Here is a 25,397-nt window from a genome sequence, read left to right as displayed (position 1 = left end):
CTGACTTCCTGTCTCCAGACAGTCCAATTTACAGCTGGCCAGCCTCAGAGGCCAGCCTTAGAATTGATAACCTAGGCATGCATTTGCTACATGACAGACACAGCGAATCCCAACACACACCTCCCTCGCTCTCCTATGTCCCTGGCCCTGCATTCTCATGTCTTCCTTGAATGGTTTTCATGCCAACCCGTCACAACTGAGAGAGCATGGATATGGCAAGAGTCTGTCACTACTGTCCTTGGGGCATCTTTCACTTGCATTATTTTATGGTTTTATGGGTGTCATCTCCAGGGCTGGCTTACTGTGGCAACTGTGCCTGTCTTCTCTTTCTGGAGACATGTGGGTACCGGAAACCCCTTTGGACCCACATGGTTCTCCACACTGAAGCCTTCATCTGACGTAAGTTCAGAGCTGTGTGGCACGCAGTTACTTGCAGCTGACTGCGGAAGGTGGACAGGAAGAGAATTCCTGTCTGTGCTCTGCCTCTGCCTTTCAGACAGCCAGTTTCCTCATTCACCAAGCACCAGCCTTGGCAGTGACATTCTGAAGGGGGAGCCTGTGATGCCAGCAGGCGTGGCTTCTGTCAGAGCCCTTTATTCATAGCTGTGCGACCATGTGTGTGCTCCAGGTCCTTTTAATCCTCAATTTCCCACGTTAAAACCCAGGACTCCACATTCCTGTATTAAAGGGGTGTGTGGTGGGATATCTCACAGCCCACAAAGTGCTAGTCTCCTGGGTAACATGCAATGGAAGCCCCTCAGCTCGGAAGAATGCACTGGAAATTGGGCCTGGGTTTGGGGCCCTTAGCTTCAGACTCAATTCCTTCCACTCCATTTCCGATCTCTGTATATACCCTTGGCTGCCTGGGGCACTCACCGGCCTGGCTCACCTTCTGCACCATTGCTGAATGGATCCTTGGCTGCCAGGTGTGCCCACGAGTTTTCTGAATGAATGAGCACGTTTGGCCGTGGGGCAAGGGCTAGCCAGAAAGGGCAGGAGAGTAAGTATGTCTGGCTTGTTGGGCTGAGTGGTCTCCATGGGATCCCTCACCTCTGCCTTCTGAGCAGAAGCTGAGGGAGTCAAGAGTCCAGGTTAGATGCATCGGCATGGCTGGATGCCAAAACAAGTTAACAGGTAGCTGGACACCTACTCTGGATCGCATGACAGGAAAGCACTGCCTTCCATTTGTATAAGAGATTTATACAAGGAAGGATACCTCCATAGGATGACTGCCAGTGAGGCATAGTGCTCCTGTGCCCTGTGAATTCCCTGGACTCGTGCCTGGCTTGACCTAAGGCTCAATAACTATCAAGGCACTTGGCTATCCATGGCTGTGATCTATATCAAATGCGGTCTCACTGAAAGCCCACACAGAAACACACACTCAGGCCTACACAGACACACACACACATACACACACATACACACATACACACAAACGCACACACACATATACACTCACAGATGCATCCATTAGATGGATCGTTTTTTCTATCTTTACAAGATGAGAGAGCTAAGGTAACGGCATCTCGCAGTGTGACACAGCATTTGCACATAGCGTCAATTCTCACTCCATAGGCCGGGGTTCACAGTATCATGTCAGTGGTAAAACAGTGCCCCTAGGGCAGGTGGGTGATCATCTCTGGCCCTCTCTCTGGGTCATATGAATGATGGGAGCCTGCCCCTTGCCACCTCATGACTCAGTTTATCCATCTGCAAATTGGTAGAGCAATGCTCACACCCATAGCCAGTCAGTCAAGAAGGCAAGTGTTTAGGGGCTCGGTGACAAAGTTTCCACATTAGTAGGTGGCATTATCGCTCTTACCACCATCAATGTGCTTGTGTTTATGATGCCCATCCCTGAGCTTTATGGAGCCTTACCAATTTATTCTCGTGGGAGGGGAGGGGGCTGTGATTTTACTATCTGCCGTAAATTGCTGCAGAAACAGAACACTTCTGCTTAATAAAAGATAAACATAGAAATAAACAAGAATGAACATCGGAGGGATGCCCTAGTTCTGGGAGCTAAAATCTGCATAGAGTGTGGAGGGTGGAGGGTGATAGATCAGCTTCAGAGGGTGTGTCTCAGGAGAGTGCTGGAATGTGCTTTAAAGCTTTGGTTACCCGAGAAAAGGAAAGGGGAGAAAGTACAGTCAAGGCAAGGCAAAGGTGACATCAACCAAAGGTGTACCCTAGGAGTGCACATCAGTGACCTTCATATGGGATCAGAAGGACAGCAGCTCTGCCCAGAGCTGTGGTGCAATCACTGTTGAAGGGTCCTCAGCTTTTCACTCTCCAGAATGCTCAGAATGCCTGAGCATGTTGTCCTCATAGGTGGGGACACTAATGCCTGCCATTGCGCTGACTCCCTTGCAGCTAGACTGCCAGGTCAGAGGAGGAATGAATTCATAGGGTTTGGAAAGCCAAAGCAAGGTGAGCTGTTTCCCTTCCCTCCTTGGAGGCACTGTTGTGAGCATGTCAGGCATGCTCAGCCCTGAGGTGCAGAGGCAAATGTACACTGCTTTTTACATAGGTGCTGGGATTTGAACTTAGATCCTCATGCTTGTGCAAAAATCACTTTTGCAGATTGAGACCTCTCAGCCCCAGAAGAGGTTCTTAACTGGAGGGGGTGGTAGGGGAGAGAAGCAATACAAAACAAAATGAATCTGACCTTATCTTAGGAGTAAGTGGCAACAGATCTGCCCGCCATAGCTCAAGCCCAGGGAGATGAGGCTGTGGGTGATGACAAAGCAGTCTCAAGAGAGCTTGGTAGCTAATGCCCTCTGGTCCCAGGAGCTTCAGGAGCTTGCTAAGACTTAGGAGGAATATATGTTGGGTGTCACACAGGAGCCAGGCCAGACTGCAGTAAGGTACCTCAGAGTGTGTCCCAGATCATGACATAAGGAGGAAGGAAAAGGGGGAGTCAGGATCCCCAAGTGAGTCAGAGCCTCTGTTAGAGCAAAGGCAGGCACCTGGGAAGAGGAAAGAGGTAGGAGAAGGATGCAGGAGAGGTGGAGAGCAGGGAGAAGGAGTCTAGGTCTGAGTGAAAAACTCAATCCTCTTCATACGTATTTGTGCCTACCCTGGTGGCTCTGGACTTGGTGTATGACTCTGTTTCGTCAAAGCTGAAACCAGTGACGTTTCTGCGTTTTGTCCCATCCATGTGGTGAGAAGAGTGTGCTTCCCAGATGACAGTCATGTGGAATCCTGCACCCTTGTAGCCAGGAACCACACCCAGGGATTCCAGCTAAGCTTGGCAGAGTCCCAGCTACCTGAAGACCCAGGTCCAATTCCCAGTGCACTGCTCTGAGCCAGAGGGCTTTGTAGTGTGTGCCTCTCAGCAGTGTCCAGACACCTGGCTGACAGCAGGCTTGTAGAGTCAGAGCTGGCCTGATCCCAATACACACCCGGCTTCTTGGGCATCCGAAAGCATTGACAGACCACCGAGCCCCCACAAAACTCAAGCCGCCAATCACTTACTAATTTCCCCCAAATCTCTCATTTCTTTTATAACAGCAATTAAACCTTTTCTCTCCCCTTTCTTTCCTTGTCATCACAGAAAAGAGCCAAGGAAAATAACCGAGGTTTCAGCTCCATTAATTTTTCAGGGCACCATAAATTAAAGAGCAATTGCAACACAGTCAATTTCTTCGGGAAAATAACTCGCCGTAGCCGCGCCTTGGTCTAATTACATGGAAGGCTAAGTAGTGCTATTAATACCCAGAAGGGTGTGCAGCCCTGAGGGAAAGGGATAGCAACAGACAGGCATCCATAAGCCAGGGACACTGGACAATATGTGCTAGACCCTGGCAAGGAGGCTGGGCTCTGGGGAAAGCGGGGCTTGGCCACCACCAGGGGTTCTACTCGGGGTTCTCTTACCTAGTTGATCCCTGTTAGTTGGAATTTGTCATTGATCTCCATGTTCATTCATCTAACCAACTGTTATCCATTCATATTATTATTATCCTTATTATCATCATCATCATCATCATCATATTATTATTATTATTATTATTATTATTATTATTATTATTATTATTATTATTATTAGCTTTTGGAGACAGGATTTCTCTGTGTAGCCTTGGTTGTCATGGAATAGCTTTGTAGACCAGGCTGGCCTCGAACTCACAGAGATTGACCTGCCTCTGCCTCCCCAAGTGCTGGGATTACAGGTGTGTGCCACTGCACCCAGCTTATCCATCCATTCTTTCATCTGTCTATCCATTTATTCTTTTCTATATTCACCCATGATCATGTCTAATCATCTACTTTTCCATCCATCCATCCATCCATCCATCCATCCATCCATCATCCATCTTTCCTATGTTTATATTCAATCCACTCAGCATATATTTTCAGAAAACATTTGAGACTAAAATGGTAAAATATAAATCCAACACAGCTACCTCCTTCCCAGAGCTCAGCCCTAGTGTGTATGGGCTGAAGACTGTGATCAAATACTAGCAAAACCACACGGCTGCACGTTAGCATCAAGATCGAGGTACAGGACCCTGGAAGAACATGAAAGGTGGGTCCACGCTGGTTGCTCTTCAGGTGCAGAGGTCTGAGAGGATGGACGTGCACCGGCCCTCACACCTGCTCCTGTCCCCGGGGATGATGAATAGCAGTTCCCATTGGTTACTGTTCTAGCCTCTGACTGGGTACAGCCAAAGCGGTAGGAGCAGAGACTGGCTGGCAGGAGGAAAGGGGTTGCTGCTCTTCTTCCTGTTCCTCTCCTTGATAGCCACAGTGTGACAGGCACTGCCTAGCTGTCACCAGGGCCAGAGTCCCTTTCCTGGGCCCTTTCTTTTGCCTGCTATATGGTATGGTGGCAGCACAGCCTTCCACTCCAAGGTAGGTATACGCTGATGCTTAGAGATAGTGACCATGCTGTTATATAGCCCCAAAGGGCTTTACAGGGGTGCTTTTCAGGATATGAGGAGTATCCAGGGGCCTGGAGTATAGTTACCTCTGTTTTCATGAAATACAGGGACGGAGGGAGGGTGCAGATCTGTACATTCATGGACATAGGTACAGCAAGAATACACATGTGTGTACACAGTGCGCGTTCTAAGGATGAGCAGAGACTTCACTAGGCTGTGCTGGAACATAGAGCAATGCAACTTCAACCCAAAGCACACCGTGGCCACCAGATCTCCCCAGAGTCTCAGGGACACTTGACTTCAGCCCAGAGATGCTAATTTTACACTTCTGGCCTTGAGGGCTGTGACAAGACACATTTCTGTCATTTAAGCCCTTCAGTTTGTGGTCACTGGCCACCATGGCTATAGGAAACTAACTTGTACCCTTCCACCTCAGCATCCACTAGCCTAAGGCAGAGGAGGAGAGGCAGAAGGAAAGGACCCAGAATGATGTAAGATCTCCTTACCTGGCTCACAGGCCTCTGTGTGCAAAGGGCTGCTCACTGCCACCTCCATACATTGTAACACACACCATTGATGGCCATGTGTGTGTCAATAAGGGCAATGCTGAAATTTATGCCTCCCAGTTCCACCAAGGCTCTGCCTCATCAGTTGGGGATTTGGAGTCCCCTGACAGGAGACACTCATCTCCTTGGGTCATGTGGCCTCACATCCCATGTCCTCTTACCTTGCTGTCCTTGGTGTAGGCAAGAACCTTGTCCTCTTCCTTCGGGTGGAAGAGGAGAGTCTCCACAAGGAAGGGGACAGGATACTTCTGGAAGGTGGTGCCCTCGTCAGTGCTGAGGAACAGGCTCTGTTCCCGGTCACCCAGGGACGAGCTCACCAGGATGATCTGGAAAAAAAAAAACCAAATGTGAGACTGAAATCGGGATCACTGCTAGGAAGAGCGTGCTCCCTCACTGCCAGCCCCACCCCACTCCTCTTTCATGCAGGTCTCTGGCAGGCACTGTGGCAGAGGTGAGCCTTGGCCAGGTCTCTGTTGGTTGCTGTTAAGGACAACGTAAAGGAGAGTAGGCTCTGAGGAGAGCTGAGACAGGTGTGGGTATCACCAAGGACGTCTGAATGAGGACCTCAGGGAGGCAACGTAGCACAGGTGGTGTATGGGATGTGGGTGACGGGAGTGGAGGTGTCTGCCTGCAGAAGAGGATGCTGACCTAGCTGGGTGGTAGCCTACAGCTCAGAAGGAGATGAGTGGGTGATGGAGGTGGAGGGCTACTGCAAGGTCACCGCAGCTGGCTGCCTAGTGCCTCCTGAAACGATGTAACCACACACTAATCCCCTGGGGAAAGCGTGTGTTGAGAGTGAACTATGCCCTAAGACCTACCTGGACATCATAAAGAAGAAGTCATCTCACCAAGAGAGCACCGCCCACAGGACCAACTAAGCAGAGCTCATAGGGACTCACAGAGACTGAAGCAACAATCATAAATCCTGCATGGCTCTGAGCAAGGGTCTCTGCATATACATTATGGTTCCATAGATGGTGCACTTTTGGGACTCCATAACAACAGGAGTAGGGGTACTTTTGACTCTTTTGCTTATGCTTGTGACCCTTTTCCTCCTAATGTGTCACTTCATCCAGCCTTGAAATGAGGGTTTGTGTCTAGTCGTACTATAATTTGTTATGCTATGTTCATTTAACTTCCCTGGGATGGATATATATACACATATATATTTTTTGAAAGGAAACAGAGAAGGAGTAGACCTAGGGAGGGAAGGGAGAACTGGGAGGAGAGAGGGAAGGGAAACCATGGTCAGGATGTAATGCATGTAAAGAATAAAAACTAAAATTAAAAAACAAACAAAGAAGAAGAAGAAAAAGAAGAAGAGGTCACCTGACACTGTGGTGGTGACCTGTCTGTCATCTGACTCATCTGTGCATGCAGGGACGTGAAGCAGAGAACTCCCAGCTGGCCCAAAGGCTTCAGCTTAGCTCGGTTCCCACGACTGATCCAGCCTACTCTGACTGCAGTCATCCTCTCTGCCCACCTGTTTACCCATATCCACCTGACATCCATTCATCCACCTGGCTGTGCCTCTGTATCTGGGCCTGCCCTTCACCTGACAGGCTCCACGGTGCTGCACTTCATTCTCGGAGTTTGACTGACCCTGAAGTTCAGATCAACTCTGACCCTGTGAGCTGACTTTCTCCATGGAGGAGTGCTTCTCACTAGCTTGCTCACCCTGGTTTCTTACAGCACCCAAGGCCACCTGCTCAGAGTTGGCACCACCCACGGAGACCTGAGATCTCCATCATCATATGTCAACAAAGGAAATTTCCCACAGGCCAATCTGGTGTGGGCATTTTCTCGATTGTGGTTCTTTCTTCTCAAATTGTAAACAAAACAAAACAAAATAAACAAAAAGCCAGGACATCTACATACAGAGATAGGCAGGATGATATATAGACAAAAACATGTCTACACACACACACACACACACACACACACACACACACACACACACACCCCTATATGCTATGCAACTGTTATCTGAGAGCTAATACTGATAAATAAGATTGGAATAAGGAACCAGTATTCACCTTGGGCAGGCAGCTCTCAAGGGAATCAGAACTAGTTGGCAATTGCAGCCAGCAGATTGAGGCCACTTGTGAATTAATACCATTCCGCCATGTAGGAAGATAGAAATGTGTTCGTCTGTCTTCCTGACATAGCACACTCAAAACAAGGACCTTACTTGGGAACATGGTCATTGGTGACAGGTGCGAGGACCTCAAGAGGAGGCCAACCTAGATTTAGGATAAGTCCAGCAGTAGTGTCCCAGTAAGAAGGAACAAGGTCACAGAGATGGTGACATTGGCTGCTGCACACGAGGCAGAGAAAGATGGCCCCCTGGACCTCCAGGAGTGGAATCCAGCACGCCCTCCCTTGGATGCCCAGCCCCCATGTCTCACTGCGAGGCATCTGAGGTGGCAGGAGGCCCACAGGCTGCCCGAGCACCCCGGGTCCTATGCAGCTCTGAAACTAGAGGATGAAGCCCCACAACTGCAGTGCTCTGTGTCTCCACACCGTGCTCAGCCTCATCAAGGCTTCCCAAGGAGAAGCCACCACAGTACCCAGCTGTGTGGTGGCGAGGACTCTCAGGGAGGCCTGCTGAGAGGCCTTCCCTGCGCCCTGGGAGGCTACTTGACATCCATCTTTCTAACTTCCCTTTATGCTGGCAAGTCCCCATGGACTCCAGCTCCTTTGAGCTGTTTGGACTTCCCTCTACTTCACGGAATAGTCAAGAAAGGTGACCAAGACCCTGATGCCATACTGTTGGTTACAGGAGGGCAACAGAGGTGAAAGGGGAAGTTGAGGAGCTCCTCACAAGCCAGCCCTTATTAGGGTCAGTGGGCCTGGGTCGGCTGGGATGCCACAGCCACTTTGCTCTGCAACCACTGAGGCAAAGCAGGGACGGCAGAGTGAGGACTGGCTTCTTGCCATGAACTCTCCAGTCCCAGTCCACTGTCTGCTTCTTAGTGGGAAGCTGGGACCACTGGCATCAACGAAGCCCTCAGTTCCAGTTTTCCATAGTCCCAGGAAGCAGTCCACCCTCATCGGCAGTGCCTTAAGTCCTCCTGGGTCTGGCCTTCCTGCCTTTCGTCTGTGCTGTGGCCTCTGGTGTAGTCCTGGTTGAGATGTAATCGCTCTCCTCATGTGTGTAGACTCAAGTCTTCAGGGGGGCCTCCCTCACCCGGTGCCAGCTGCACTCCATGGTGCAACTATGTTGCATTCAGCTCTAAAGGGACTCTAAAAGTGAATTCTCATCCTATCATCTCTGCTTGCTAGGCGTGGAAACTGAGGCCCGAGGAAGGGAAACAGACCTCAGGTTCACACCGGAGGGAGTCAAGGTCAAAGTCGAAGCAGATGACAGGCTCTGTGGGGTGTTATGGTGGGAGGGACACTCTCCTGGGCCTGAAGCTGGAGTGGGCTGACTGGGGACCAGCGTAGTAGGGGAGCATACAGCTTCCAGCAGGGTGTGGGACACTGGGACCAGCCTCTGTGTGGATGCTTCCTCGATGGCCTTTTAGACAAAGGTCAAGCTAATCTCAAGAAGATAATGATGGGCCCACAGGGACCAGTGGGCTGCACAGCGTGATTGTTCTGCCCACCATAATCCCATGCGCTTTCTTCCCAAGGAAACTTAATGAGCTCCCGGGGAACATTAATTAGTCTCCTCCAACACAAAGCCTGCTATCTCTGTTCAGGAAGGCCTAAGAAGGACTGTCTGTAACACGGACAAAGATATATCTTCTGAGATGAGCATGAAGGGGCGAAGGAGCAGGGTTAACCCAGGGAAAGGCTGCTGAGTGGCATGAAGAGAAAAGAGTAGGAAATCCTGTTGATGGATACTGTTCCCGGTGGGTGTCACAGTGACTGAGCTATCAGAAGCATGTGGCACTCTGCAATGGCTGGTGATGCACAAGTAAGCGTGAACGCATTACAGTAAAGAACACCCCAGGACATGGTAGAAGCCAGCTCGGCGGCCAGGTTTAAGTGGCGGTTTGCGATTTCACATTTTACTTAAATAAACTTATTTGTAGCGGTTCCAGATGGAAGACCGGAGACCGGCTGATTGCCACAATTAGGGCAATGTCAGCCATTTAGTATTATCCAAACACCACACCGGGCTCAAATGTCACTGGCTTCCTGGTTCTGTCCCAGGACCTCATAGCAGACACATGTGATCAGTCAGGTCTTCTGGTTTTCACTGGGGACAGTTTTAGGCTTCCACTGTTTAGATGACGTGGGAGTAGCGGGACATGCAGATTAGTTCCTGCAGAGGTCCCTCCTGGGAGTCCACCCAACCCCCACTGGTGAGTTTCCCACAGTTTGCCACTGCAGTGGCATTTGCTAGCAGATCACAGAAGGAGGCGCTGGCATCAGGACACTGTGGTGCCTGTGCCTTGGCTGGTGGGTGGCATTTGTCAGGCCCCTCAGCCATGGCTTGCTCTTCTGTCCTCTTTGGAGCAGGAGGAGTGCATCCTGCCTTCCTGAAAGCGAAGCAGCTGAGTAGCGACTAGAATTCTGCACTAAAACTGGCCTCTCCTCCCCTGCTATTTACTTAATCATTCAGTTATATCACCAGGGGACCATGAATATTTATTTTATACTTTGCATTGTAATTCATAAACTGTTTTGCTCAACGCATCCAGCTGTATGTAGCGCTTAGGGACTTTCAGCCCTTCCCTGCTTCCCCTTTCGCATATCCTTCGGTCCTTCCTTAGCTAGCCCAAACTATGTGTAGACACCTGGACAAGAAGAAAAAGACACAAGCCAAACAGACATCTTATGTTTGGCGCATCAAACACCTACTTGACATCCCTTTCTTCACCCAAATCCCAGATGCACACCTACTTTGGCCAATCCTTTCCCCTCATTAAGGCTCTTTCCCACGATGCATTCTGACACTGCAACTGCTTGCTAGGGGCCTCCTGGTTGAACTGGGGGCTCTGAGGCACTCCTATTGGGTACCTCTGGTGACCACTGGCACAGGTGTGGATGGGCTCGGCAATTGGGACAGAATGCATGCATGACTGAGGGGTGGCTGGCCCCACCTCCACCTGGACTCCCATGGGACCTTGAGTTTGTTTTTCTCTTAGGGAGAATAGTCTTATGAATATTCAAGAAGCCTGGGGGCCAACAGCCAGAAAGTCTCGTTCACTCCTTCTTCCTCACTGCTCCCAGAAACACATTAGTAAAGGTTCGTTCATTCATTCATTCATTCATTCATTTATTCATTCTTCAATGGCTGCTGAGCCATAAGCAAGATGGAGGCTTTTTGCAAGGAGGGGCACACGAGTGGGCTTGGCTGGATAGATTTGACTGGCAGACCAGGATAGTGAGGTGATGGGACAGGGCTCCGAAGACTGGGGTTCCCTCTCCAGCCTAGGCTCCTGTATCAGCCACCCCTACTCTGTGTTTCTGCAATAGGCTGAGACAGTAGGCACCTTGACTTTCTGGGCACATGCTGTTCCCTGCACAGATGCAGAAGAAGACGGAGATAGCCCAACTCTGCCACCAGTGACAGAGACACTGGCCTTGAGCTCTCACGGGATTCAGGACCATGTATGATCAAACCAAAATAGCTCCCTTCGAATGTTCTGAGTGCAAACTCCCAGGTAACAGAACCTCACCTGCAGGTGACCCCACATTAGCCAACCTATGGGTGGGGGGCAGGACCTTCCCCTGACATCTGTGGGGAGCTTCCTGTCCACAGAGGCTCTCTCCAGTGGCTGCCTCTTCCAGGAGACTTTCCTTGATTCAGAGTCAGTGGGGCTCTCTGACCCTTATCCAGAATCTCCCGCACTATGAGCCTTGTGCTCTCTCTAGGGAAGTCCTGCCCCCAGGCCCCACAGCCTGGCAAAGCAGGGTCTGTCTGCTATAGCCATATCCCAGCCTAGACAACTCCAACTGGCACTGAGTAGGTGCTGTGACTTCATTATTGAGTACAAGCTCTGGGCTTGGGCCACCACACCCTCAGGTGGGTCCAGTGCTCTGCCTAGGTGAGCACTGCCTGAGGTGAGTGCCAAGGACCCAGCAACATCACTGAGGTCTATTTTCAGCCTTAGGACTGGGAGAGTGAGCCAGGAAAGAAGGAGAGAGAGAAAGAGTGCTGACAAGCATGATAGTACCGGGGCAAAAAGCAAATCAATTAGCAGCTCGCGGGTGGAGGCAGATTGCACTTCCAAATTGAGAGGCAGACTCTATTTCCAATGGTGTATTTTTACTACTTACTATTCTGGGGGAGACATATGGTACCTGAGCTAGGTCCTGGGGGGCCGTGAGGCTGGGGTTCCTGAAATAAGAGGCAACGTGTTCAAACATGCTGTGGAAATATCTGACTCATTCATTTGACTGATGGCTGAGCGATTTAAAGCCCGAGCCCAAGGAAAAGCTAGTAAACTGCAGGGCCTGGCACAGGGTCAGGGCTATGGTACTGGGACTGGTATATGGAGCATTCACGGCATACCTGCCAAAAAAAAAAACCTGCAATTGCCCTCATTTCTCAGAGGGGATGCAGAGGCCAGAGAGGCCAAGGGCCTGGTGCGTGGAGCTCCACCCAACTAATGCTAACACCCATGCCCAAAGGCATGGTTGCACCTATAGGAGGGCAACTAGCAAGCATCAGGGGTCTTGACACAATAGATTCTGTCTGCTATGGTCCATGGGATACCAGTTTGAACCTCCTAGTCTGATGTTACCCTGTGACTGCTTCCCTTGGAGGCTTCCTGTGTCTTCCCTGCCCACCTGGCGCTGGATGTCACCTCCCTGGTCACTTTCTGCCATAAAGCTTTCAGTCCATCTCTTCCAAAAGACAATGCTAACACCCACCCTGCCCCAGTGACACACATCAGATTGCAAACTTACGCGGGGTTTACAGGAAACAAAAGAAAGTAAATGTCATCCTTGCTTGCCAGAGCCCTGCCTAGAAACCCCACAGACCTTCCTCTCTCTCCATTATGTATATATGTGTGATTGCATGCGTGTGTGTGTGTGTGTGTGTGTGTGTGTGTGTGTGTGTGTGTGTGTGTAGGGAGGTGGTCCTACCAGTCCAAGCCTCAAGACTGGTATGGGCTCTCAACTGAGCTCCCCACCCCCACCTGTAACTAGCCATCCAGATGGACGCAGCTGGAAATTCAGGAAACTTGCTTTTGATGGCTGGAGAGGCAGACAGTGGAGACAAACGCAGAGGCACCCTCCTCCCAGATCTCAAATTAGAACCTGCTGAGTCTCATCTGGACCCGAGTGAACTGTGAGTAATAAGAACCCTCCAGCCCAGCACCTTCTCTAGTTATCCAAGACATTCAGATGGAGACTGGCACCCTCGGGTAGGCTCTCTGGAATGGCAGGAGTGGTCACCTGGTTGGTCACCTCTGGGACTCAGTTTGCCTGAGATGCGGCCTTAGGTACACCAGAGGATGGGGCCGGTAGAAGTCAGGTGGGTTAGCTAAATGAGACCTCAGACAAAGGCAGCACCCTGGAGAGGGTGGGTGGGTGCTAATGTCTTGCAGTTGGGGTTCAGGGGCTTGGGTAGGGGACGAGTGACACGGGCCGCACATGTTCTGCCCATCTGGCAGGTACAGATGGTGTCGTTGTTCACAGAAGTATGGACACGAGACAGGATGCCTGCTTTGGGAAGATGTTCGGGGATCCCCTCAAGCCACTAAGCTTCCCGAGACATACCCCAGGAGAGGGAGATCCTGGGGGTAAGACTGGTAGGAAGCGGGCCTGGAGGCAGGCATCTGGGGACTACATGCCCACATTGCACCCCATCCCCTACCATCATGACACACTAGGCTAAACAGCCTTCACATGAGGTTAAGAGAAGGGTAATTGGTCTCCCATAGATCCTCTGGGTTGCCCAGGGTCTCAACAGTATCCCCAACATCGTTCCCAGGACCATCCAGCGCAGGGTGAAAAGACAGCTTGGAAAATGGATAGCAGTTTCCAACTGTCTATACTCTGGCCTATGACCTTTACTCCATCCTGTAACTAGTCATCCTAACGTGACCTTCACATTAGCCCATGACCTTCACTCAAGCCATCCTGTCTAATATGTACAGAAGCCACTGGGTCCCAATTATTAAACTCCTTTCCCATGCCTGCTGTGGTTTGGGATCAAGATCTGATGATGGAAAGATCTAGAACTGTATTACCAGTCAAATGCCAGAATCTGGTCCATTCCTTTCTTACTTTCTGAACAACGCACACTTCATCCAGACCTTCCCCTGTACACAGCCCTCCCAGTCTTTGGTCCTGATGTCTCTGACTTCTCATCTTTGCCCTACAAGATCCAGGATGTGGCTGTCCTGTGACAATCAGCTCTTCCAGCAGCGTGAGCCTGTTGTGAGGTAGGGAACTCATTCCTGTGTCAAGGTGACAAAATGGAAATATCTATTGGAGCAGGATGCAGATGACCCTGTTCACAGCAGGATTCCCAAGGGATTTGCGCTCCCATTGTGCAGAAAACAAGACAGCAGGATCAGAGCGCCCTCGACTCCCAGCTGTGAGCTGCTGTACTTTCTTAAACATTTACTAGGAACGCTGTAAAATGAGAATGCTTGGAGCAAAAAAGTACTTAGTGTTGGGGCTGGAGAGATGGCTCAGTGGTTAAGAACACTGATTGTTCTTCCAGAGGTCCTGAGTTCATTTCCCAGCAACCACATGGTGGCTCACAACCATCTATGATGTGATCTGATGCCCTCTTTTGCAGGTGTACATGCAGGTAGAGCACTGTATACATAATAATAAATAAACAAATCTTTAAAAAAAAATACTTGGTGAAAAAACCTGATGACCTGAGTTCTATCCCTGGGACTACAGTAAAAGCAAATAATGAACCAAGTTGTCCTGTGAGCTCTACATGTGCACTGTGGCACATATGTGCTCATCACCCTCTATAATAAACAAATTTATTAGGAACTCGCAGACTATAGTAAGACTGGATGGGTGGTTCTGCCTGTCCATCTAGAAGCAGGGACACAGTTGGTTCTTGGCAGGGCACCCCAAATGTCCTTATCTGGTATAATAGTTACATCTCTCTTGCTATAATAAATACCATAACCAAGGCAACTTTGAGAAGAAAGAGTTTATTTGGATTTATGGTCCCAGAGGGTTAGAGTCCATGATGGCAGAGTTAAGGTATGGCTGCAGGCACAGGAAGCTGAGGGCTCTCATCTTGAACCAGAAGCACAAAGCAGAGAAAGTGAACTAGAAATGCCACCAGTCTTTAAGCTCTCAGAGCCCTCCTCCAGGGACACACTTCCTCCAACAAGGTCACACCTCCTAAGCCTTCTCAAAGAGTGCCACCAATGGAGGACAAAGTATTCAAATGCCTGAGACTATGGGGTGGGGGTGGGGGGCTGGGGGGAGAAATCTCATTCAAGCCAGCAAACTTAGAGAGGGGTTCCTTCAGAACTTATGAATGGGGAAGGGGGAGAACCGGGCCCAGTGGTAATGATTGACAGGATGCAAGGCACTGGGTTTGTGGAGACACCACACACAGGACTACTGCTATTTATCTACACCAAGCCTGCATGGAGTGTTGAGATCACCATGGTGACCAGGAAAGCACAGCCCCATCCCCATGCCTGTCCTAGTTCTGTGCAGGATGCACTCATAAACACAAGCCCTAGTGTTTCATAGCAGTCCGGGTGGGAGACGCCCTTGTCTCTCTTCCAGATAAAGAAGCAGGAACCTGGAGGGGGAAGTGACTTGCCCAGGGCCACACAGCTATATGCTCCCAAATAGATGCACACAGAGATGGCTACGCTTGCTGTGACAGCCACCCTGCCTCTGTGTGAACACTTGCGCTGATGAGCACTCAGCGTTGATTTAGTAAAACAGCCACTCAAACACAATCACAGAATTGATTGTCAGCTAAGGGCTGGTTCAGCTTTAATTACTGACTTGACAATTGGTGAAATGCAAAAAAAAAAAAAAAAAAAAGTCCCTGCCCACATTTGTAAATTGAAAGGAAGAGGCACGCCTTTCCCTTGGCTAGCGGCTGCCTTGAAATCTGGCACCTGATCGATACCCATCGAAGAAGGCAGGCATATTTCAGGAGACATAAAAACGATGCACCGCCCACATTCCACATCCTTGATTTATGGGCGATCTTGTCAATAACATGACACTGGAGGCTGGGCCATTGTTGGGACCTCTTTTCTCCGAGGGGCTGTGCATGGAAGCCCTGGAGGGAATGTGGTTTAATTGCGTTTGTTTGCCTGTCTGAAGGCATTTCGCAGACAATGCAAAGAAGCCCATTCGCCTGGGCAGAGCGCGGAGGATGGGGAATTCTCTGGAGTGACTGTGTTTTGCAAGATTGTCTTTTATCAGGACAGTTGTGTTAACTGTGTAAGATTAGATCAGTGAACAATTTGTTCATTCATCTGCCCTAATTGAACAGCGGAAGGCAAGGGGATGCATGGCAGCACTGTCAGTGTTCTGGCTTTGCAGGGCTGGCTGCATCTAGCACTGGGGAAATGACAGGGGTCCCTAAGACTTTCTTGTCAAATATTTGCAATCAGAGGCTAAGATGTCATTGTCACTATTAGTCCAGGAGGCTAACGTGCTGCCTCAGCTCAAGCTAGAGGCCATTCTCGCCATTGTCCCTGGAGGTGGATGACAGAGGCCTCAGAGCCAATTGGCCTGCACATCCACTTAGGGACTGTTGATCCTCTGGTCAGAGAACCCAGTGAGGACAAAGCAGAATAGCCAACACTGCAGCTTCCTGTTGGCCCTCACTGCAGCTTCCTGTTGGCATTCACTACAGATTCCTGTTGGCCCTCACTCCAGCTTCCTGTTTGACCAACATTCCAGCTTCCTGTTGGCCCCCACTTCAGCTTCCTGTTTGGCCCCACTCCAGCTTCCTGTTGGCCCCCACTGCAGCTTTGTTTGGCCCCACTCCAGCTTCCTGTTGGCCCCCACTTCAGCTTCCTGTTTGGCCCACACTCCAGCTTCCTGTTGGCCCTCATTGCAGTTTCCTGTTTGGCCGATATTCTAGATTCCTATTTGGCCCTTACCTTGGTTTCTTCTTAGGCCCTGACTTCAGCTTCCTGTTAGCTCCTTACCACTCTGTTAGGCCCTTACCTCAGCTTCCTGGTTGACTCTTACTGCACCACAGAAAGCTTAAGCATGACGAGAATGGAAGGTTTAACTGACTTTCTGTATGTACCACTCTGCCCAGGCCTCATCAAGTGGGTGGGGTGTGGCCTCTCTGAGGCCCCTTATCAGTGGCTGGGTGTGATGTCTCTGAGTCCACTGAATATCAACAGTAGGCTATTGATGTCTCAAGGTACTAGATCAGCAGTGGCACATTCATGTCTGTATATTAATACCCAGTGGTGGGGTTTTAGTAACTATCAATCATGGGATGTTGGTGTCTGATTTCCAGAAATTGTGGTACTGGTGAGTACTGGTGTTTGTAGAAGAGATGGTATGACTTTTAATGTTATCATGTAGTCCTTGAACACGGCAGTGGTGGTGGCCGTGTGTTTTATCAGTTCTTCTTATTGGGAAGGGAATGGTGACATCATCGACATTCTCAAGGTGAGGGATTTTTCCAGGGCACTCAGGAGGGAGACCCCACAAGACAGGGGATCTGATCAAATAGTGGTGTGTCCTGATAGAAAGGGTACATCTTGTGCTGTACACAGACCCCTCCCAGTGTTAGCTTGGCCATGACCTCTCCCACAGGCATAAAACAGAGAGCGATGCAGGGCTTGGGTGAGAAGCAGAGAAGATAAGATAGGTCTTGCCCCTCCCAAACTCAGTAACATCTGGAGCTAGGTCACGCCTGCACTGGAGCTGACTGAGTGCAAGCTGGACCATGTGTTGGATGATGCTGAAATCATCATCTGTATCCCTGAGCTTTGATTGAACCTTAGTGATGGGAAGCTCCTTACCCTGCCTGAAAGTTTTTCTCCATCACAGTCTCATGCCAGCAGAGAACAAGCTCTGTGGCCAGCAGGCCTGAGCTGAACTCTAGCCATGTGCACATGGAATCAGTTCAGTGACCTCTGGGAGCCTCAACCCAACCCTAGGAAATCAAGATGACACTGGACAACAGCCTCTCTCTCATCTCTTCCTCTGTCTTGTTTCTTTTATCCCCTGAGCTTCAGAGGCTGTGGGAGGGAGGAGGTTTGCAGCCTGGAAAGGAACACACTGGCCCTTCTTTAATTCAGGCTGCTGTGGTCACCTCTCCCTTTGGGGGACCCCAGGGAAGAAGGCTTCAAGGCAGGGTGTACTACTCTTGACCAGACTATCATTTAAATCGATCCCAAACAGGCTAATTACAACTCCACAGGATTGCTATGACATCGGGAAGATAGGGTGCGTGGTGCTCAGGGCCAGCAGCCACACTAATGCACTGATGGCGAGGTGACAGGTGTAATTCACTGTCAGCACATGTCTGACCGAGTCACCAAGTCCACTCTAGGTCCCTCCTGAGAGGCAGCACCTCATGCTCCCCATCTTTTAGAGAAGTCAGTACCCTTCCTCGAGGGTGCCCAACTCTGTGACAGAAATGCCCAGAAAAAGCCTTGTCCCTGCCACACTCTTTGCCTTTGATCTGATTGATATTGATTGTGTGCCTCTGTAAGATTTTGTTCAGCAAAAGAGCTTTGCAATTTAGGAAAAACATGTTCTGCACGTTTGGATTAATCGTTGCTGCCCTAGTGCACATGTACACACACACACACACACACACACACACACACACACACGAGAGAGAGAGAGAGAGAGAGAGAGAGAGAGAGAGAGAGAGAGAGAGAGAGGATGGTGTCACAGATGACTGGAACAGATTCATGTCTCTGATTTACCACATGGATGCCAGTTCTTGCCTATGGTGGGTTTGGGTGGTAGACTGACTTCAAGGGCAACAGGAAGGGGAACTGGGAGGCCTGGAATCATCCAACACAAGGTTGACCTGGCTGCCTGGCCAGTTGGGCGATAAGAATGTATATGCTGAGAGAGACAGACCCCGCCATAGGCAAGGCAAGACCCCTGACTCTTCATTTGCAAACTCCCAGTTCTGGCCTCAGCTTAGGTTTTAAGCAAGGAAAAGAACTTCAATTGTTGCTTCATAGGCCTGCAGCAGGAGCCACATATTCCAGGGTATTCACAGGGCCATGCCAATGTTTGTAACTACACACAGGCCCAGGTGATAAATGCCACCTGCCACCTGATGAGGTGAATGGGGTCATAACATGGCACACTTGATGCGGGGTGCAGGGACAAGAAGAAGAGCAACACCAGCCTTTGCATGAGGGCACATGGCACAGCTTTCTGAGTTGCCTTTGGGGAGGTGGTTGCAGGAGCAGACAATAATGTCAGAAGATGGAGACCCCAAGATGTCAGAGAGCCACCAAGTAAAGATGTCATGAGGCAGCTTGGAATGTGAGGGGGCATTGGGGTTGGGCAGCCATGGGGGGTTAGGTGGTATCTGAAGTGGTAGAGAAATCACAATAGAGAGACAGAAGTCTGGGGAGGCAGGAGTTCCCCAGAAATACCTGGGGAGGGGTGGTGAGCGAGAAGGTGAGGCACAGCTGAGGGCGATGGTGACACCACTGAGGAAGCCCAGTCCCCTAGCCTTCAAAGATGAGGAAACTTCCAAAGACACAGAAACCAGCTTGGAGGAGCTGAAATCTGAGTTTAGTTTCAGAGCAAATGTCCTTCACTTCTCGCACACATTCAACTCCTATACATCCATCAGTGGCCAAGTGGAATGGACCTCCTTCATGGAACACCTCGCGCTCTTTGTTTATGTCCAGTTCCTGTCATGGCTCCCCATCAGTTCTCATGCCTCCACCTCAGAACTCTCTCCTCTTCTGGACATTAGTTTCAGAGCCTCCCTGGTGGGACGGTCCTCAGGGGCTGGATGGTACTCATTCCACTCCTGCTTGCCTAGAAGCTAGATACAGGAAGAGTTGTCTAAAGGCTAAAGGCCTGCTGCATGATTGTGAATGAGGGGGTGAGCATGTATGTGTGGGTGGAAGGAAATATCTAGCTAGCTAGCTATGTCTATACATATGAATAATCAATGAGTAGTGAATATACTGACAAGTGACACATAGATGATGGATGGACTGATTGATGAATATATACATTCATATATAAGTATTGTGTGTGTGTGTACAAGTAAATATTCATATGGGTTGAATAGGAATACAAATAGACAAGATAGGCAACTGGCTTTGATTTGATGGATCAATAGCAGAGGTAAATGATGAGTAGATGGACAGGTGGATGGTTAGATTGGATGGGTAGATAAATGGACAGTGAGTAGATGGATGGTGGATGGGTGCGTAGGTAAACACCTATGTGTTTGGGTGGGTGCATAGAAGGGTGGGTGGATAGAAACATGGGTGGGTAAGTGAATAAATGAGTGGATGGGTAAAGAGTGAATGGGGAGATGGATGGGTAGGTGGGGGAGTAAAGGGTGGATACTTGGGTGGATGGATACATGGCTGAGTGGAAAGGTGGGTAGGTGTATGAGCGGATGATGAATAGATGAGTAAATGGGTTTGGCGGGTGGAAGAATAGATGAGTGGATGAGTAAATGAATGAACAGACGGGTGAAAAGATGAATGGATACATGGTTGTATGGATGGGCAGAGGAGCAGAAGGACAAATGAGCGGATAAGCGGGTGGATAAGTGTGTGGGAGCGTAGATAGCAGAAGGGTGGGCGGATGGGTTGGAGAATGAGCAGTGGAAGAAGACAAGGTTTAGCATCAAAGAGTCCACGTTCTGCTGTGCCTCCTGCTCTAGCCACCATTGCAGGCGCTACTAGTCCTTGTCAGTGGACCTTGGTTTCTCACCTTTGCTGAGAGGTTCAGTGAGTTATACGAGGGCCTCAGGGAAAGCACGGGGAGTCTGCTTTGGGGAGCCTGGAGTGTTGTGAACCACCATGGAGTTTGCTTGCCAGAAATCGCATCCAAAGTGCACATTGAAGAAACATAATTTCCACATGGCTGGTTTTAAAACCAAGTAATTAAATGGTTTTACAGTCGGTTTTTAAAACAAGCTCTCTGAGTTATGAGCATAAAGCATGTCTCCATCACGTCCAGGATACTCTGACTTGAGATTTCTAGCACAGTGGGTTTTATAATTAGGTTGCATGGCAGCTCCATTGTGGCTACGGCCACTTTGCAGAACTCATTTTGTGGCCTGATGTGACATAATTAGCCCTAAAAGTTCCCAGGGAGGGGTTTACCTGGGGTTGTCTCATATGGAAGCTGGAGGGGAGCCAGAGCTGGGGCTGTGAGGAGGGCATCTGGGGAGACACTGCTCTCGACGTGGAGGAAGAAGGCCTGGGATGCTTCCAGATGGAAGCCAGTCTCTTTGTATGTGACTGGGGTGATGTGTCACCACCTCAGCCACTGAGCTCAGAGGCCATTGGTAGGCTGGACTCCATCCCCAAAGCATGTCTTCAGAGGGGAAGCAGGGCTCCCAGCCAATAGGACAGCCAGCTGGATGAAAATTTCCAGCAAATGAACAAAACTTAGAATAAATATATGCATGGTATTTGAGACACAGTAAGAATAGCCCATTGCTTGTGTGAAATTCAGTTTTAACTCTCAGTTCTTTCTAAACTTTTTTTTTTGTCATATCCATCAGATGCACACTGCACTTGAGTCTCTGAAACAGGTTCAGAACCCACAGGTCTCTTGTGGCCAGTGTGAGGCCAACCATGGCTCCTCATTACTTACGATAAGAGGCAGACATTGTGATAGGAGAGGTGTCAAGGGACTTGCCAGTCTCCAGGGAAAGAGAAGGGGGGTGGTTTCATGCCGACATCACTGTACATAGAGAGCCAGTTGGGAAAGTCGCTTTAACAGAAAGTGATTCTAGAGCGCGGACAAAGGGACACTGAGTGGGGATAGCAGGCTGTAGGACACATGTCACCCCCTCCCTCTCAGACATCCCAGGATGCAACAGCAGCCTGTAGTCTGGGGAGCAGTGATGACTTGGGCGTGGGTCAGGGCAGGGGCCTGGCCAGGGTCTCACTTGGCTTCAAGAATAGCTTCTCCCCAGGGCCCTTCCTTCTCACCTTCCAAAGCTGGAGCTGGGAACTTCAGGGACCTAGCGTCAGGACACTGTCCCAGCCTTGGCTTGTTTTGTGCCTCTCATCTGTGACTAGAGCAGACTGGTATGAGGAACGCACTTGACAGAACCTGGAAGCGTGGCCATACCGTGACCATGGGTGGTCACCCTGCCACACACACCGTGGCCATACCGTGGCCATGGGTGGTCACCCTGCTACACACACTGTGGCCATGGGTGGTCACCCTGCCACACACACCTCCTTTAGGCCAGGCTGGACTCCTAGTAAAGCTCTGATGGAAGCCGTGAGTGCACTGAGGACAAGGACCCTTGGTCCCATGTGTGCATCCTCCATACACATGAGGACACTGACAGCTTAGGCAGAGGCCTGTCCTGAAGGCAGCAGTGGGAGCTCACCTGGACATCGGGTGGAGATTTGGAGGCAAGGCATGCTGCCCTTCTCTGATGTCCCCATGTCCCCTCTCCATCCTCCCACACCCAAGCTTCCTTCCTTCCACTCTGTGGCCAACCACCATAAAGCCATCTTGGATTCCTGTCACATCCTGCCTGGGTGATCTCACCATTTCATGATTAAAACAACAACAACAAAAACCCACCAGTGTCCCTGTCTGTGGTGCTCATCTTGACCTCCTGCTCCTCCTCCTGTGTGATGAACAGGTCACCCATCATCCCTCAGCTTTCCATGCCATGCCCCATGGCAAAGCCAGGAGAGTCACTTTATGTGGCCTTAAGTTGAACTTCCTAAACACACCAAGCAATAGGCCCATGAATAGAGGCCAGGCAGGATCAAAGACAGGTCCAAAGTCCTTCCTCCTGCCACAGGGGTCTCCTGGAGCACAGATGTCCACTATGGGCTCAGGAAGCTGCTCCTAGAAGGTGCAGGGCACTATGTTTCAGTCCAAGGGCCACAGAGATTCCCTGACTTTAGCTCCACTTCTACTCGCAATTGCAGCCAGAGGTCACAAGGGATGTAGTGGACACAGCCATGTCAAATACAGGTGCTAAACTGACCTTTGCCCTGCCATCCTGTGCCATGGAAGACTGTGAATGGTTTTATTTTCTCCATAAATCCATTCAAACCATTTTTAGCTCTTGGCCACAGGGACATAGGGCCCGAAGAGCTGGACAGTAAGCAAAACCTTGGTGTGTCCCACGCCCAGGCCACTTCCAGAGGGGACTCTGGTGGTGGGTCCTGAGCTCACAGGACAAAGAGTCATGATGGGGCTTGAAGGAGAGTGTGCTCCACCATGTGACTCCTGCAGCCAACTCTATGGGGGGGGGGGTCAGCTTGAGGGCTGTTCAGTTCTATTGCTTGTAGTAGATGGCTCTGTGTTTCTCCTCTCTCTTCCCTACAGGCACGTGTGGTTGATGGCTGGCTATCCTTATGCACTTCTGGGAACTCAGGGAGTGAGGGAAGTCTCAGGGCCCAGTCTTGTGCTTTGTGGGAGTTGCCACTTGCTACCACTTTTCCTGTATTCCTTCTTCCCCACGTAAGGAGCTGCTACCCAACACGTCCCCATGGCTTCAGCTGCCAGGCTTGGAAGCAGGGCTGCCACACCCTTGCCTGGCAGTCCCTTAGATTCAGTCATTCCGGCTTCCTGGGTTTTAAGTCCTTTGAGAGGCTGACAGAAATGGATCTACTGACTGTGGCAGTAATCAGTAGACAGCCCTGCTACCGGGCTATTGTTTTTGAGGAGCCTGTGCACACTCTGCCCCCAGATGAAAAGATATGGGACCACAGCGAGAACAAAGGACTGAAGAGTATAGTCCTGTGCCCTCATCCTTTATCCCTTGCTGATGTCCTTTAATCGGCAATATGATGCAATGCACCTTGGGAAGGTATACACAGGGATGGGTGGCATGGAGGATGTGGCGTCTAAAAGTCACTAATCCACAGTTTCCCAGTCTAGTCCTCAGCTACCTTCCCTGAAAGAGAGTTGTCTCGGCACTGGTAAGAGTTCAAAACAAACAAAAAACAAAACCAGAAAACAAAGCAAAGCAAAGCAAAACAACAAAAACCTGCCTCTGACATCATGAGCTCTACTTAGCGTGTTTTTGTAATTAGCCTGGGCTGGAGGAGTTGGTCCAGAACAGGGGTTGGAGAGCTAATCACCATCTCACAACTACAAAACAGCAGCCTGCAGGTCACTGTGGTCAGGGACTCACCAGCATGCCAAGGAAGGAAGGGAAGGCCAGTGTGGGCTGCAGCAACACAATGCCAGAAACAGAGGCCAGGGTTCACTGGTGGCACTGGTTCACAGGACTGGAAGGACTCCATGTGACAGGGTGGGACGCTGAACTTAGATACACAGACATGGCTGCTATGAGGAGGATAAGCCACAAAGCCCATTCTGACCTCACCCGCCTCGTTTCCCACAGCATGTCTTGGGCTGCTTCTGTTCCTGCTCCTAAGAGCGCTCAACCACTGTTGCCGCCACTCTGCCCAATCCTGCCATGCTGTTATTTATACGCCAGGCTGTAGGCAAGGACACAGAGCAGGATGTGGTCCCTGTCATTCAGGAAGCTCAGCCTGGAAAGCTACAAAGACCAGGGAAGGCCATGAGGGAAGATGCTCCAGAGGTTAGGGGCATGGGAAGAGTTGGAGAGGGGAAGTCTGAATTGCAAGCCATCAGGGATGCTGCCTGGAGGAGATGACAGCGGATCTGAAACGCAGCCAAGACGGAGACCTTTCCCAGAGCAGAGGAGTGTGGCAGGCTGGGGTCCTGGCAGTGTGAAGGGAGGATCTCTGATGGTTCCAGACTTTCTCTCTGTCTCTTTCCTGCTTGTTATTCTTAAGAATTCAGAACGTGCTGAACTGCACTATCCCAAGCTAAGGGTACCAGGAAACCAAGCTTCCTCTATTCCAGCTGGCCAAGCACATCTCATAGGCCAGAGTGGGAACCCAGGCTTCCTGGGGTACTTGATAAGAGGCAGGGCAGTGAGGGTCACCATTTGGGACTCTATTTGCCCTGGGTAGCTTTCTATACCTGGGACCTGGCTGTAGTAGTAGTAACAATAATAATAATAATAATAATAATAATAATAATAATAATAATAATAATAATAATAATAATAATAATAATCAGCCTTGTGGAGGACTGGGGATGTAACTCAGTTGGTGGAGCACTTGTCTTGTTTGCACTAAGCCCTGGCTAGATCCCCAGTGATGCATAAACTAGGCATGGCGAGTCCTCCGCTCCTCAAGGCTAGTTTGGGCTACATAAGATCTTGTCTCAAAGCAAAAACACGCAAAATGTTTCGTGAGTTCAGGGCCATTTGGGCCTCTGAGCTGGAACATGGAGCCTATTCCAGGCAGAAATGTAAGTGTGGGGTCTTCATTACTTCCAATGAAGAAAAGGAAGATTCCATGTCTTTAGCCACAGAATCATAAGAGAAGGACATGCAAATATTCCCAGAGCAAGGAGTTTCAACAAGAGAGCGAGGGGGGGAGGGGTGGCTTCTAGAAAAGGCCATTGAAAAGGCACCTGTTGAGAGGCTTCACTTGGGAGGTACTGGGGCTGAGGTGGGGGAGGGGTGGGGAGATGTTGGGGGCGGAGCTGAGGAGGGTGTGAAAGGGGCAAAGCCAGTGGATTCTGGGTAGGGCAGGGACCTGGGTGACAGTTAGCTCAGGTCCTGGAGCAGGGCTGACTCCTAGTGGCTGACTCCTAGGACAGGACTTTTACCTGAGGGCACAAGGAGCTCCCACCTCTGCTTAGTTCCTGCCCTGTCCCTGCCCAGCCACTTCTAGGAGTGGATGGGGAAGTCCTACCTCAAGGTCCTGCAAACCAAGTCGCTGAGGTGACCCCCGCTGTCCTCAGGTTTGGACCATAGTCTCCTGAGGGGTAGATCTGTAATCCCTCACAGAATTCCATTGCTAGGGAT

The 25,397-nt window shown here is 50.2% G+C and overlaps 1 protein-coding gene across 4 annotated transcripts in view; it reads right to left on the bottom strand.

Annotated features, from left to right (window-relative positions):
- Nucleotides 1-25,397, bottom strand: part of SORCS2 (sortilin related VPS10 domain containing receptor 2) — a 438,679-nt gene that overhangs the window by 56,652 nt on the left and 356,630 nt on the right. For all 4 annotated transcript variants that reach the window (XM_084797455.1, XM_084797456.1, XM_084797453.1 and 1 more), the window contains exon 4: nt 5,611-5,775. In XM_084797455.1, coding sequence (XP_084653581.1) covers nt 5,611-5,775 — 165 coding nt within the window. The remainder of the gene's footprint in view (nt 1-5,610; nt 5,776-25,397) is intronic.

This window comes from Acomys minous (assembly GCF_964271855.1).
Source record: "Acomys minous genome assembly, chromosome: 10".
Classification (NCBI taxonomy): Eukaryota; Metazoa; Chordata; class Mammalia; order Rodentia; family Muridae; genus Acomys; species Acomys minous.
The sequence above is the reverse complement of the archived record's forward strand: the minus strand, read 5'-3'. Positions and strand labels throughout refer to the sequence as shown.